General features: G+C 35.7%; 1 protein-coding gene across 1 annotated transcript in view; it reads right to left on the bottom strand.

Annotated features, from left to right (window-relative positions):
• Positions 1–15,911, bottom strand: part of LOC149790372 (uncharacterized) — a 273,840-nt gene that overhangs the window by 210,976 nt on the left and 46,953 nt on the right. Inside the window, exons 6-11 of the mRNA XM_089973208.1 lie at positions 15,313–15,442; positions 13,237–13,441; positions 11,906–12,064; positions 11,218–11,427; positions 10,867–11,090; positions 1,851–1,975 (exon numbers count right to left, since the gene is read on the bottom strand). Of these exons, the coding sequence (XP_089829334.1) occupies positions 1,851–1,975; positions 10,867–11,090; positions 11,218–11,427; positions 11,906–12,064; positions 13,237–13,441; positions 15,313–15,442 (1,053 nt within the window). The remainder of the gene's footprint in view (positions 1–1,850; positions 1,976–10,866; positions 11,091–11,217; positions 11,428–11,905; positions 12,065–13,236; positions 13,442–15,312; positions 15,443–15,911) is intronic.

Here is a 15,911-nt window from a genome sequence, read left to right as displayed (position 1 = left end):
CTAAAGGAGACAGCTTATGCTTTTATAACTTGCATGTTATTTGTAGGTACCGAGCAGTTTTATGAAATATGGCGTCTATCACCAAAATCTGAAACACTGTATCAAAAAAGTTAACGTGGAATGTAGCACAGCAGCTGGTATGTGGCAGTCCATGAAACAGCTGTAATAGTTCATTCATAAACAAATTTAATCAACCAAAGTGTAAAAACATCTGCTACACAAGAGTACATGATTTGTTTACAAAGTAGTTTCTAAGACACTATTCGGCACACCTGTCCTGCGTGAGAGTGCAATATGAAGGTGTGCAATATCGTAAAATACTGAACGATTCTGACAATGTAAAGTTAACAGAGAAAAAAATGAGCATATAATAAAAAGACCTATGGCACAAATGCTGAAGAAGATCTGAATACAGCTGAAGATGTAAATGGGGGGTGTGAAGTCAAATTATACTTGACAGGTAACCCTATACCTATACCAGTACATATCTTGGACAGATGACCCTAGGCTTATAGCAGTACTTATATTGGACAGATAACCCTGATAGGCCTATACCAGTACATATATCGGACAGATGACCCTAGACCTATACCAGTACATATATTGGACAGATGACCCTAGGCTTATACCAGTACATATATTGGACAGATGTCCCTAGACAGATGACCCTAGGCCTATACCAATACATATATTGGACAGGCCAGTACCAGTACATATATCAGACAGATGACCCTAGGCCTATACCCATACATATATTGGACAGGCCAATACCAGTACATATATCAGACAGGTGACCCAAGGCCTATACCAGCATATCTATATACATATATATATATATATATATATATATATATATATATATATATATATATATATATATATATATATATACACACACACACACTACTACTACTGGCCTATACCCATACATATATTGGACAGGCCAATACCAGTACATATATCAGACAGGTGACCCAAGGCCTATACCAGTATATATATATATATATATATATATACACACACTACTACTACTAAAAATGATACTTCACCAATATAAATGTCAAATCCAAATGGTTACCAAGCAAATACACACCGGAAAAACAATCGCCCAGCAAAAGGAAGCAAAATGCTTAATGTTTTGTCTATTGTGACAGGAGTTAAACCAAGAAAGCCTCTAAATATTGATGTTGTTGTTGTAGGGTTTAATGCCATTTTTCAGCACACAAAAGGCTATACATGGCGGCCAGTATTAATGGTGGAGGAAGAACCCGGGAAAACCCCAGAAAGAACCACCGACCCACAAGAAGCTACTGGCAAGCTTTCTCACATACCCACATTAGCCGAATCCTAGACTCGAACCCACGCAGACAGACATGAGATGGCAGTGATCCGTAACGGAGAGCGCTTTAGACTACTCGGCCACTCGGGGCCCCCTAAATATTGATGTAAAAACACTTTAAGGTGCAAAAATAAATACACTCACCTCCAAATTGATGCACAGATGGAATTATCACCATACAAAACCACTACTATACAAACTGGAGAAAATGACATCAGTGATGGCCAAACCACAATCCAACTGACGTAAACTACAAGGTCTACTGTGTGCCATACAGTCTAAAACTTCTGAGTGTTGTATCATTGTTTCAGATTTACCCCCTCTCCACAGATGCAAATGTAAATACAGTGAACAAATTGATAGGTCTCTTTGAGAACTTAAATCATTATGTGCGCTTCAGTACTCCTTTTCGGCAGAGGAAAAAGTGTACATGGAACCTACTTAACTGGTCAGTTGATTAAGTTTTGCTTAAACCTGTTTCTGAAACCAACTTTTTAAATAGAGATGTTACCAAGAACATTTTTCTTCAACTCAATGCTGCGCTCGCCTTCCATATCATCATAATCTGCACTGACAGCACTATCTGGGTTCACTCGGTTCAGCCATTTCAGTGTATGATGTCGATCATTTATGAATCTGGAAGAAAGAAAAAAAACACTATATATAGTGGCCCAAGTGACTTTGGTATTGTTTTTTGGCAAGTATGGCATATAAGAGTTAATTAGAGCTTGTGATCACTAAATAAATTTTTTCCCTATCAGGTCCAACACCCAGTCAAGAAAACAGAGATACCAAACGGTAAGCATGGCTATCAGGAAAACAAGCATCCATTTCCCAGAATCTAAGGGACCCCATTCAAAAATCATATTTTCTTTCAGATGAACTGACCTCTAAAATGATACTGTATCTCTATGAGAAAATGTATATTGTACATAACAACCAAGATACTGCCAGGATTTTTTCTGAAGAAGGGTTCTTCCCCCTTGTTACCAAAATAAGGGAGAAATATAAATTTAAAAAAAGAAAGGAGGGATTACCAAAATTTATTATTTACACAAAATTTGAATATGTTTCAATGTTTCCCATTCTTTTCGTAGTCTCCACTAAAATCAAAATCCTCTAAGATTCCCCCACTAGTTGTATAAGCATCCCCTTTCTGAGTCTGCCATCTAAAGAAGCACATGCAAGCTAGCTTAGCCAACTTCAGCAAGTTAGGAAACTGTCCTTTATGGCCATTTTAGAATTTTCCAAAGTTCACAGCTATTGTCTGTTGGATACCTATGCTCCAAAAAGCACACAACTAGGTGGCTTAGATGTTGTGTAAGAGTTGACATCCGAAGTTCAAACACCGGTTTCCAATGCAAAGTGTAATTTTCTCACAATTTTTGCAAATATTACACAACATAACTCCAGTCTTGGAGTTGTGTTGTAACTATTTGCACTGTAACAGTCAAGATTTCTAAAACTTTGCATCAAGTTTTGGTTTCTTTTTTTCCAGTTTATTCTAACCCAATATCTGACATCATGTTAGAATCATCATCCTCTGTTTGGCAAGAAACTCCATTTCATCCATCACTTTCTTCACTCTGCATATTTTTGCTAGCACTAATGTGAAATTAAAAAAGAATAATTAATTAGTATGTCCTGCCCAGTCATGCTTGACTAGAATCTCACCATCCAGAAAATGGACCAAAATTCATGCACGCAAAATGCAAGGGAAAAAAATCAATGTCAAAACACCTTTCCTGTTATAAGTAATTATCTGGATTTGCAAGCATCCTTTTGTGTTAGCCTACATCTGCATTTAGAATGGACTGCAATATTTTGATCAAATAAGTATCCTAATTTTATCATTTTATTTTAGATTCTTATTTATTCAATTGATCTTAGCAGTTAAATAAAAAGTGCATACTGTGCAGAGTGCATTTTTATATGTGCAGCTTTAAGCTAATTTGCAGTAGTTCTCCTGCAACACTGCTAAATTCCAAGTGCATAAATATGTAAATGTTTGCATGATTTGCACACTAGCATGCTCTGGCAGTATCTCTGCAAATTTACCTATCGAGATATTAGGTTGAAAAAATAAATGATGCATCCATTCCTCTGATCCGTAAGGAATCATTAACTTGAATTTCATAAACCCAAAACATACCAACATTAGACTTCCTTAAAAATTGTCTGCATTTCTGATTCCTCTTCATTTCTGCTACAATGTTTCCAGTAATGCAGGGCGTGATTTGGAATTTGGATCATTTTGTCAGAGCCCCCTGGAATTACATGTAGGTTTCCTGTGGGCACAGCAATTGGAAATAAACTTTTAAACAAGTTTTATATCATACTGAATGTAACATTTTCTTCCATCGCTTTAAAATTACTTTCTCTTTATAGATATATATTAAAAAATTATGAACACATGGGACCCCTGTGATCACGGAGACTGATTGGGCCAAATTGGTCCAATTGACCTAAGGCAAGCCCATAATGTTTCACATGGCTGACATTCTCAACTGCTGGTTTCTGTACAACAGCAGTCTCTTTTTACGTCAACATTCAAACTAACTTGTAAGCACTAGCTACTATCATTTAAAATACGATGAAGTGTAGCACATAACCTGGTAGGCATTTAAAATACCGGGAAGCATAGTACATACCCTGGTGAGCATTTAAAATATGAAGAGTAGTACATACCCTGGTGGGCATTTAAAATACCGGGAAGCATAGTACATACCCTGGTGAGCATTTAAAATATGAAGTGTAGTACATACCCTGGTGAGCATTTAAAATACCCTGAAGCATAGTACATACCCTGGTGGGCATTTAAAATACCCTGAAGTGTAGTACATACCCTGGTAGGCATTTAAAATACCAGGAAGCAGAGTACATACCCTGGTAGGCATTTAAAATACCCTGAAGTGTAGTACATACCCTGGTAGGCATTTAAAATACCAGGAAGCATAGTACATACCCTGGTAGGCATTTAAAATTCCATAAAGCATAGTACATACCCTGGTAGGCATTTAAAATACCCTGAAGTGTAGTACATACCCTGGTAGGCATTTAAGATACCCTGAAGTGTAGTACATACCCTGGTAGGCATTTAAAATTCCATAAAGGATAGTACATACCCTGGTAGGCATTTAAAATACCCTGAAGTGTAGTACATACCCTGGTAGGCATTTAAAATACCAGGAAGCATAGTACATACCCTGGTAGGCATTTAAAATTCCATAAAGCATAGTACATACCCTGGTAGACATTTAAAATACCCTGAAGTGTAGTACATACCCTGGTAGGCATTTAAGATACCCTGAAGTGTAGTACATACCCTGGTAGGCATTTAAAATTCTATAAAGGATAGTACATACCCTGGTAGGCATTTAATATACCATAAAGCATAGTACATACCCTGGTAGGCATTTAAAATATGATGAAGCGTAGTACATACCCTGGTAGGCATTTAAAACACCATAAAGCATAGTACATACCCTGGTAGTCATTTAAAATATGATGAAGCGTAGTACATACCCTGGTAAGAATTTAAAATATGATGAAGCGTAGTACATACCCTGGTAGGCATTTAAAACACCATAAAGCATAGTACATACCCTGGTAGTCATTTAAAATATGATGAAGTGTAGTACATACCCTGGTAGGAATTTAAAATATGATGAAGCGCAGTACATACCCTGGTAGGCATTTAAAACACCATAAAGCATAGTACATACCCTGGTAGTCATTTAATATACCATAAAGCATAGTACATACCCTGGTAGGCATTTAAAATACCCTGAAGTGTAGTACATACCCTGGTAGGCATTTAAAATACCCTGAAGTGTAGTACATACCATGGTAGGCATTTAAATACCCTGAAGTGTAGTACATACCCTGGTAGGCATTTAATATACCATAAAGCATAGTACATACCCTAGTAGGCATTTAAAATATGATGAAGTGTAGTACATACCCTGGTAGGCATTTAAAATACCAGGAAGCATAGTACATACCCTGGTAGGCATTTAAAATACCAGGAAGCATTGTACATACCCTGGTAGGCATTTAAAATACCCTGAAGTGTAGTACATACCCTGGTAGGCATTTAAAATACCCTGAAGCATAGTACATATCCTGGTAGGCATTTAAAATAGCCTGAAGCATAGTACATACCCTGGTAGGCATTTAAAATTCCATAAAGGATAGTACATACCCTGGTAGGCATTTAATATACCATAAAGCATAGTACATACCCTGGTAGGCATTCAAAATACCAGGAAGCATAGTACATACCCTGGTAGGCATTTAAAATACCCTGAAGTGTAGTACATACCCTGGTAGGCATTTAAAATACCAGGAAGCATAGTACATACCCTGGTAGGCATTTAAAATACAATGAAGTGTAGTACATACCCTGGTAGGCATTTAAAATTCCATAAAGCATAGTACATACCCTGGTGGGCATTTAAAATACCATAAAGCGTAGTACATACCCTGGTATGCATTTAAAATACCAGGAAGCATAGTACATACCCTGGTAGGCATTTAAAATACCCTAAAGTGTAGTACATACCCTGGTAGGCATTTAAAATACAATGAAGTGTAGTACATACCCTGGTAGGCATTTAAAATACCCTGAAGTGTAGTACATACCCTGGTAGGCATTTAAAATACCCTGAAGTGTAGTACATACCCTGGTAGGCATTTAAAATACCAGGAAGCATAGTACATACCATGGTAGGCATTTGAAATTCCATGAAGCATAGTACATACCCTAGTAGGCATTTAAAATCCCATGAGGCATAGTACATACCCTGGTAGACATTTAAAATCCCGTGAAAGATAGTACATGTTGCCATATTATCTTCATCTCGAATAAGAATCATTACATTCCACACTCATTCACTATAAAGTACTTTATGATATACTATGTGATAATGTGGTATCAATGGTATGCTCTGTAGCTCCCATGAACAGTACTACGTCAGTACTATATAAAGGAAAATGTTCAAATGACCGAAAGACACAGACACAAATATTTAGTCTGAAAAAAGTACTAAATCCTAATTCATCAACTATTCCCGAGTGAAACCTGATTTCAGCAGACAACCAAGAGACTGACGGACTCATACTGATCATTGTGTACAGGTGACTGACTGACTCAATATATACATGTACTGATGATTGTGTACAGGTGTCGGCTTATTCAAGACTAATACTTTTTAAAATTAGCTGTCAGCAAGCAAGCTTGATTACAGAATACCCCCAAAGAAGATATGAAGTACATATACAATTTTTTACAAATGGGGAGATAACTCTAATCATAAAGCTATAATAGTTTAGGTTATAAATTCTTCAAAGAGTATTTTCCATGATGCTTTAACACATGAGTTGGACTCTGCTTTCCATGTCGATAAAAGTGCTTATTGATCAAAGTTGCAACTTTATTCCATATGGAATTTTCACTTGCTGTGAAGTACTTATGAATTGATATGGAATAAATTGTCTCATTCCATAAGTTTATCAGTCCATATCTCTTCCATACGGATTCCTGAAGTATTCCATACAGAATCCATGAGAAATTTCTGCACGTGTATACATTACAGTAAAAGTGGTACAAACTAATGCCTGATTTTGATGGACAAAAAAGTTTGGGGGTATACTGGAGTCAGTCCCACCAATTCACTTATTTGGTCTAATATCTTCTGAATGTAGATACCTTCATGAAACTTGGCATGATTTAGTATTAATACTACTCTGTCCTTTAAAACATGGAGCCTGTCGACTCAGATTTTAATAGGAATTGTCCTGATTTTTACCGTAAATTGTGTAAGTCCATCTATCTGTGACACTCTTGTCTGGTTGTGATCTCCAGAACCATTTGAAATAGCTTCGTGAAGCTTGATAATGCACTTATATAATGAAAAACGTTCATATGATATTCAGCTTTGTCTGACTTAATCTGATTCAAATAGAAATATTGGTGGGAGTTAAAGTACACGTATATGTCAGTGTAGCTTATGTGGAAGGATGAATATATACCCATATAAATCTGAAGAAAACACAAGCATCTCAGTTTTCTTTAATTCATTTCCACAGATGTTTAAAAACAGACAAAGACATGACCAGAAAAGTAGGGAAAATGTAAATATGATCAGAATATTAATATCTGGTAGTACAAGCATAGATGAATCTTTGGACTTAGAAAATTTGGTGCAAGGTGGATTTTGGACTTGATCTGATGTTTACTCTGAAAAATAATTTTTTGGGCTTCCTATTAAAATATGCTCTACAAAAATCAATTCCTGGTGAAAATGTGACTGAAATTTCAGCAAAACCACACTAAACATTTTTTGACATTCACTCAAATGTCCTTGTTCACTAAAATTATAGTATTTTAGGAGAATTTACACACATTTCTGAAAAGATCAGTGGGAATTTGTGATTGAAATTTTACTTTTGTCAAAAAATCTGAAAATATAGTGATATTTTGTGATTGTAATATCACTGACATTTCAATAAAAAATATCAATAAGATATAATATAATTAATTTTTTGTTTCTTGTAAAATTTGAATGATTTTCAGCAGCATTTATATTTCATGTTTCTGATAGCTGCAATTTTATTGTTTATTTTGGGCACAATAATTTCTTTCCACATTTTTCCTTGTTATATTTCTTTTTTTAAATTTGTTGTTGTTGTTGTTATTGTATTTTTGTTTAACTTCAATCGGATTTAACTGCCCTTCAAACGAGTTTTCTTGTTTTTCATTTTAAAACAGAATTTCGCTTTTCTCCTGACCCGAATCTGATTTTCTTCGATATGGACCCTTTTTTAATATCGCCTACAAAACTTTTTTTAAAATAATGCTCTATCCGGTTCTATTAAGCAACGAGCTTTCTAATAAGTATATGTTCTGTATATTATTTAACAGATGATTGCTGTAAAGAGCTTTCTGATTGGTCAACATTTTGTGTTTGCCCAATGAATCATCATGTAACGGAAACTGATGGGAATGAGCATGTTTGCTAAACATGGCAATTAAAATTTTCAAGTGGGATACAAGACTGAATAACCATTTGAAACATGCGCAGCAATGAGAATAGCTTGAATGCAATGTCAATGGGAACATAATTGGTCAATCTGTAAGAAAACTTAAAACCAGGATTGGCATTTTGTTTTTTGTGCCATAAACATCTTCACAGTAGCAGCTAACGTGCTAAATAGGACAAGGAATTGAACCAGGATGATTTTGAAGTTATATAACTCCAAACTGGTCAACTTCCAGAATTTAAGGGTGGACAATGTTTAGGTCACTGGTGGGAATTGTTGCCAGATACCCATGCCTATGGGGAATTTTCTTGGCCTACAAGTAGAATCATCTTTCAATATCTTGAGGTATTATTGTGTATATTATCAAAATATTCTAGGTGTGTTATAATTCAGTGTAAAATAAGAGTAATTATATCATGATAAACATTTCTCACGGCTGCTCATGGAACATAACTTCAAGAGACCACAACAGCATCATAGTTTGTACATTAATCAAAAATCAAGTCTGCAATACAAGTGACATATGGCAGGCTCCTAGCATTTCTTCTTTTCATAATCAATGTCTCATATGGATGCTTTTCTGTAATTTTGCATTATTTTCACAGTTGACATTTTCAATGCAGATAAATATTTTATATTTTATATCTGTTTTATGTGTTCACTGGTGCCTGTGTATACTTTCCAGGCTTGATACTTTGATTTTTTAAAATCACTTAATTATTTAGTATCAGACCAGATTCTTCACATTATGTTGTATATGCTGTATATATTGAACATAACAGATAGAAGGCCTCATGGTAGATTAGTTCTGTAACTAATTGAGTTACCTTCTCTAAATAATGTCTTTATTATTATCATTATTATTTTCTCTCACATATCTTGCCTTGGACGACATATTTACAACATCTGTATAATTTTTTTCATACACACTTAAATATCACCTTGGTTAATAAAATCCAGTTTAATTCATATCCATTATTTATTTGAAACCTTCTAAAATGACTGAAAAACTACTGAAACTTCAGTAAAATACTTTTTAATGATCAAAATTTTAGTGAAATCTCTTGAAAGTTTTAGTCAATGTGAAACCTCAAAAATATTTCAGTGAAATTTCAGTGAGATCTCACCACAATTTGAATGAAAATTTTGGTCGAAATATTTGTGAAATCTCACCAAACTTTTCAGTGAAATGAAAAAGACTTAAGTGATACCATCATGGATTAGGTTTTGTATGCAAGAAAGAAAATGAGGACAAGAAAAACCTAAATCTTATTTGATAATATCTGTCAAAATAAAATTTATAAACCATTTTCAAAAATTCTGTGAATATTTATCATTGAATCCCAATAATGTCTGAGAATCATGAGGCAGTTTAATAAAAATCTGACGCAGATTTTTTATGGTTTAGGCAGAAAGAGCTTAACACATTTACCCCTGGAGGTTTTTGTTGTTTTTGTCTGAAATTCGAGTACGAAACACATTTTGAAAGCTACATCTTAAAACACCAACTTCCAGGTGATCTTCCAATAACATACTGCCTAGTTGTGTTGGAAACATTGTTTTTCATTGGCTATCTTGCTCACGCATGAGCAGAAGGGTAAAAGTTGGAGTTTTTCTTTTTTTTGCTTAACAGACCCATCATTTTCATATCGAGACCACTCTTTATTCCAAATGCCCATCTTATCCTACTTTTTGCAAAGGTTCATCTGTCTGTTTGCAGTTCATACTGGTCTGCCTTAGATCTGAGACCAAAAAGTCTAAAATCTGGACACAAAATCAGATTCCGACCATGGGCACATTTTGGGTAGAAAAAAATTAGGTCCAAAAAAATGAGGTTTTTACCTCTATATTTTGTAGTGCAACTAGAAATTCCAGATTATCTGGTATTATTGTAGAGCTACATCTGTCTACCTTTCTATAATTCCACCCACTTTAGTGTATCATATATGACCTTGATGCTACAGAGCTCGGTAGTAGGCTACTACCTCCTGCCACGTAAACTTGTCACCAGAGGTTAATGTGTTAAAAAAACATCTAAAATCCGCCTTAAGTATGCCTGAAAAATTTCATATGGGATGGACTAATACTAAATTCCATATGAACTATTTACAAATTCCATATGGACCATTTACAAATTCCATATGGTAAATTTCCCAATTCCATATGGACTATTCACAAATTCCATATGGACTATTGCCAAATTCCATATGGATAATTCACAAATTCCAGGTGGATTATTGCCAAATTCCATATGGAATTTTAATTTTATTCTATATGGACAGCCTACAGATCTCATGGACTAATTTGCATATTCCATGGGATTTTCAATAAGTAGTATGTAAGGAATCCATAACATTATGGATACACTGGTATACATAACAGTGGTTCAGCTATAGAATAAAAATGTCCATATGGATATTTTTGTAAAAGTACGTATAGATTCCATATCCAATCCATGTGGAAAATTTCCTATGGGTAATCACCTGCTTGTCCATTTGACATGAATCTTTGATGGCCGATCAATGATCCATGAGTAATTGGTTTCCTGTGTGGCTGACAATACCAGATTCCAAAACTGATTCTGGATGGAAACAACAGAAACATCATCGAACAGTAAAATCCTGCGTGTACTTTTGAAGTTCCCTGCCTTATCTTTACAGGTCAGTAGCACAAAGTAGGCACCTGGCTGAGGAAAGGTTATCTGAAACTTAATAATTGAAAATACATAATCAATATTTACACTGTCAATTTTATAGCACAGTTATTTTGACAGATCACACTAAACTGGTAAATCTCTTTTTTTTTAATAAGTATTAGGGACATTGTGATTATACCTCCATCTGACTGTCAGTCTGTTTATCCATCTTTCTCTCCATCTGTCTGTCCATTACTATATTAACTATTAAACCACTGGTTGGAAATTCAAAGTTACATTGCCCCTGTTGTGACCATATGCAGAGCAGTGTTATTCTTGGCTCCCATGTATCTTTGATCCCTGGAAAGGGGGAGGGGGTTATTCTTGGCTCCCATGTCATCTTTGATCCCTGGAAAGGGGGAGGGGGTTAAGGTCAATGTATAAAAATTTAAATTATAGTGACATAATCTAATATTTTCTGACCAAACTTTGTAGCCACTGAGTGTTGCTGTATCACATGATAGACATTTAACATTATGACAAATGGGACACTGTTTGTAAAGTGGTGGTGGTGGGTGGTACAGACAGTAAAGCAATAGCATTTGTAATGGCAAGCCATTGCAGTTCTTCTAGTTTTACTTGACTTTAGTTTGTGGCTGAAGAGAACACAATTTAATGTAGTTTCATTGCCTTAAATTACCTTTTTTTTGTGTTTTTTGCATAGGTAAGATGCAAATATGTTACAATCATGTATTTGAGGACTAGAAGCTGTTATTGCAAGTTAAATGTCACAATGTCAGTTTCACCCGAAATCTCATTTTGTGATTATAGAAACACCATTAATTCCCCACCCGCTCAAGTACAAAACTGTTATCTCCTAAATTTACCTGTGAAACAGAAGTTTGCAGATCTGTGGGCCCTGCCCTTTTGCTTCCTGTCATTAGTTCATTTGAGCCTTTAGCAATCAAGTCATATAGTTCGTACTGATAGTTTCCCACACCAGACAAGTCATCCAACCACCCACTCCATGTAATGGTCACTGTTTTCTGTTCGTGTAAAAAAAGAGAAAAATCAACAATGATACAACATATTGTAATTACAGTGCAATATATTACCACTATGATACTATGATACAACATGGGATGTAATCACTGTAACATTGTGGGGAAGAAAAAAAAAACAAAACATCAAGCCTATAACACTATCAATCGTATCCCTCACACGATTTTCACTTGCTGGTTTAAGAGACAAAGACCTTATTTACCACCAGGCAATATGGATTAACTCTAAAGACAATATAAGTGACCACAACTTTAATTTCGGCACTACAATGGAAAATTTGCGACATGTACATTAGCCTGGTTTACAGACTGTACCATCTGTCACTACATACAAACCAATAGCCAGAATCTTTTTCTTGTTGTTGTTCTTTTCATGCATGTTTTTTATTAGAACAATCTTTACTATTCAAGCGGTTGTTGTTACAAATGAGTTCATATAGGTCAGTGGTGTCTGTCTCTGTTCTCATGGTCTGGTCATTCATAGAGTTTGATACTGGGTCCTGTAACTCATGCATATCAGTGGTAGCTTTGATGGTCTCGCCACAATAAGGCCAGGAACCAGGCTACGTGTTGGATACTCTACAGGTACTTTAGTCTGGTTTTCAATAGAAAATATGAAACACTATAAACATACCCACAAAATTTCAGATACTGATAGCCAGCCTCTTTTTTTAAAAAAAGAATTTATAAGCAGTCTTGGATTAAATAAAGGTTGGCGGAATTTGTCCCGTTTTTACAGTGTGGTCATTCATAGCAGTGTCGAAATGCATATTTTGCCAAGACATCATGGTTGCTGGTCATGTTCAGCAGGGGGTCACTTACAACAGACCATTTATATAATAAAATTGATCCATGTGTTATGATTGTGGTCAGAAATGACAGGTGGTCGCTCATAGCAGAGGTCGCTCATAACAGTTTTTAATGTACTGCTGGACAACCATTGGTTAGTCACTGTAATATTTGATAAATACTGCTGGATAGCCATAGGTTAGTCACTGTAATGTCTGAAGAAATCTTGTAGGCATATATTATTTTTATTCCTGGCAAAATAGCAAGCCCAGGGGTCAATATTTGGTAGAACAATGGACACAATATTTTGAAAAACCCGTAAGCCTGCACTCAAAGTGCAACACTTAAGTACTATTTTTTTAATTTACCAAGGATGTGAAGTCTGGAACATCTAAGGGCTGATCTTGGCAACTCTTCAGAAAGCAATGATATGGTTTAATGAAATCGAATCCAAGCTCATAAGAGTATGTTAGGAACTTTCCATTGAGGCTGTGATATTTAACTGCGTTATTATCATCTCGATCATAGTAGAATGTCCGTCCACCATTCTTAGCCTTGACCGAAAATATGACTCTGAAATGAAAGGAAATAAAATGAGTGGAATACAGGTATTCTAAAGGTGTAGTAGTTTTGGGTTCTGATGAATATTGTTGGTTATAATCATTAAGAATAAACCTATCTGCAATTGCAAAGATAGTTTTCAGCAGCTTGAAACCTTTGTACATATATTGCATGAAAAATTATATACAAGGATGGTTGGTTTTTACTGGGCCTTATAACATGTTACTGGTGTCCCGAGGTCTTATGACACATTACTGGTGTCCCAAGGACACACTGAGGCCTTATGTCACATTACTGGTGTCCCAAAGAACACTGAGGTCTTGCGATAAATTACTGGTGTCCCATGAACACACTGAGACCTTGTGACACATTACTCATTTCCTAAGGACAAAATGAGGCCTTAAGACACTTTACTGGTGTCCCAAGGACAAAATGAGGCCTTATGACACTTTACTGGTATTATTATGCCAAGGAAATGGGAGCTATGTACCTTTCCCATGGACACACTGAGGTTGCTAATCCAGGCTGACCAGAGCAGGTATCTAACCTGAAACCCTTCATTACAATTCCAATGCTCTACCAATTGAGTTACTGTGGCTAATCAACAAGGGATTTGTTTCTGAACCAAAAACATGTCTCGCCCTCCCCCATAACAGTATTGCCCTTTGGCCTTCAAAAGGTCAAGTATTGCCCTTTGGCCTTTCCCCATGACAGTATTGCCTTTTGGCCATTCCCCACGACAGTATTGCCCTTGGGCATTAAAAATGTCAGTCATCAAAACCTACTCAGGTCTTTTAATCCACCCAAGGCATATCCAGTCTAGTTATTAGATGTGTTGCTTACTAGGTAAGTGTGAGAGATGGAGAGATGAAGGCAGACAGGCAATATTGATGCTGTTGCAAGTTGTTGTTGTTGTGGGGTTTAACGCCATTTTTCAGCACACAATAGGCTATACATGGTGGCTAGTATTAATGGTGGAGGAAGAACCCAGGAAAATCACGGAAAGAACCACGGACCCATGAGAAGCTACTGGCAAGCTTTCTCACATACCCACAGTGGCCCAATCGGAGACTTGAACAAACACAGACAGAGGTGAGATGGCAGTGATCTGTAATGGAGAGTGCTTTAGACCACTCAGTCACTTGGGGCCCCATGTTGCAAGTAACAGTGAAACTTTTCTCATCCTTCAGGAAATCTCAAAGTGCCAATGCAGGAATTTTAAGTTCACTACAAACTCTGGAACTCACTTCTCCATAATGAACTGTATCTTTGAAGCAAAGCTTTTTATTCACCAAGTACTCATTTCACTTGGTTGGCTTGCTATCTTTGATCACAGTTAAGTAGTTTAATTACAATAATAATATTTATCACAGTGTTTGAATGATCAATGAGTTACACTAACTATTGTGAATGCTAACTTATATCCTGTCAGGATTTGCTTGCCTTTTATCTTCTCTTTGATTTCATCCCATTTATTTGACTTGATACAAAAAATGTAATTAACATGATGTTTCAAGACAGGTCTTTATATTTTTGCATCTTTCAGGAAATTCATTCTGAAAATTTGACTGAAATATGAAGATAAATGTAGATGAGAGAGCATGCACAAAGAGGATGGCCAGAACATGGACTACAGATGGAAAAATGAAGATGATTTCAATGTCCCACAAAACCTAGAGAAAAACATCAACCAGTAACTGCCAACCAAAATACAAATAATGTCATGAGGGATCAAGCCCATGACCTTCCAAGTGTCTACCTAGTACTCTACCATCAGATATTTTTTGCATTTTATCTGTTGTTATGCTGAAATGGAAGACACTTCACAGTATTAACAAATCAAGCCAGTGCACACAACATCTTTACTAGTGTGATTTACCTACCTGTCATTATGCTGAAATGGCAGACTCCACTGTGTGAGGGTGAAGATTTTCTCACATTTGTAGTTTGTGGGTTTTGGTGAATCTTCTGAAGCATCAATACAATTCCATGCTAATTCACTGGAGACTCCAGCTGCAAATTTATATAGAAAAATTACAAAACAAAAGAACCTAAAAATAACCCAACTGTTAAGTGGTATTTGTTATGTATATTTAATTTGTATTGTTTGTTAGTTTTTTACTCCATGATTATATGTTATGTATAACTGTATTTTGTTCCTGACCTTGTCAAAACTAGAGTTCATGTTGTACCTGACAAGTAACATCTGTTTTATGAACAACAGAATACATCGCTAATATTTTTCCTGTGATTGTGGTTTAAGTATTTAGATTATTAGTAATGCAGACATACTTATCTTCGTCTGAGTCCGGAGCATTGAAATTCCCACATATAATAACCTGTTGTACCTGATGTTTACCACATTCTTTATTATAATTTTGGTAACATATTTTGTTATGTACACAACCTAAATTTTTGAGGATGGAAAATTCCATTAAATTACAGACTATTTCCAGATAATGGTAATTGCAACCTAGGCCAA

This window comes from Sinohyriopsis cumingii, chromosome 10 (genome assembly GCF_028554795.1).
Source record: "Sinohyriopsis cumingii isolate HCF-2022 chromosome 10, ASM2855479v2, whole genome shotgun sequence".
In the NCBI taxonomy this organism is placed as follows: Eukaryota; Metazoa; Mollusca; class Bivalvia; order Unionida; family Unionidae; genus Sinohyriopsis; species Sinohyriopsis cumingii.
This window is presented reverse-complemented; position numbering and strand designations above follow the sequence as displayed.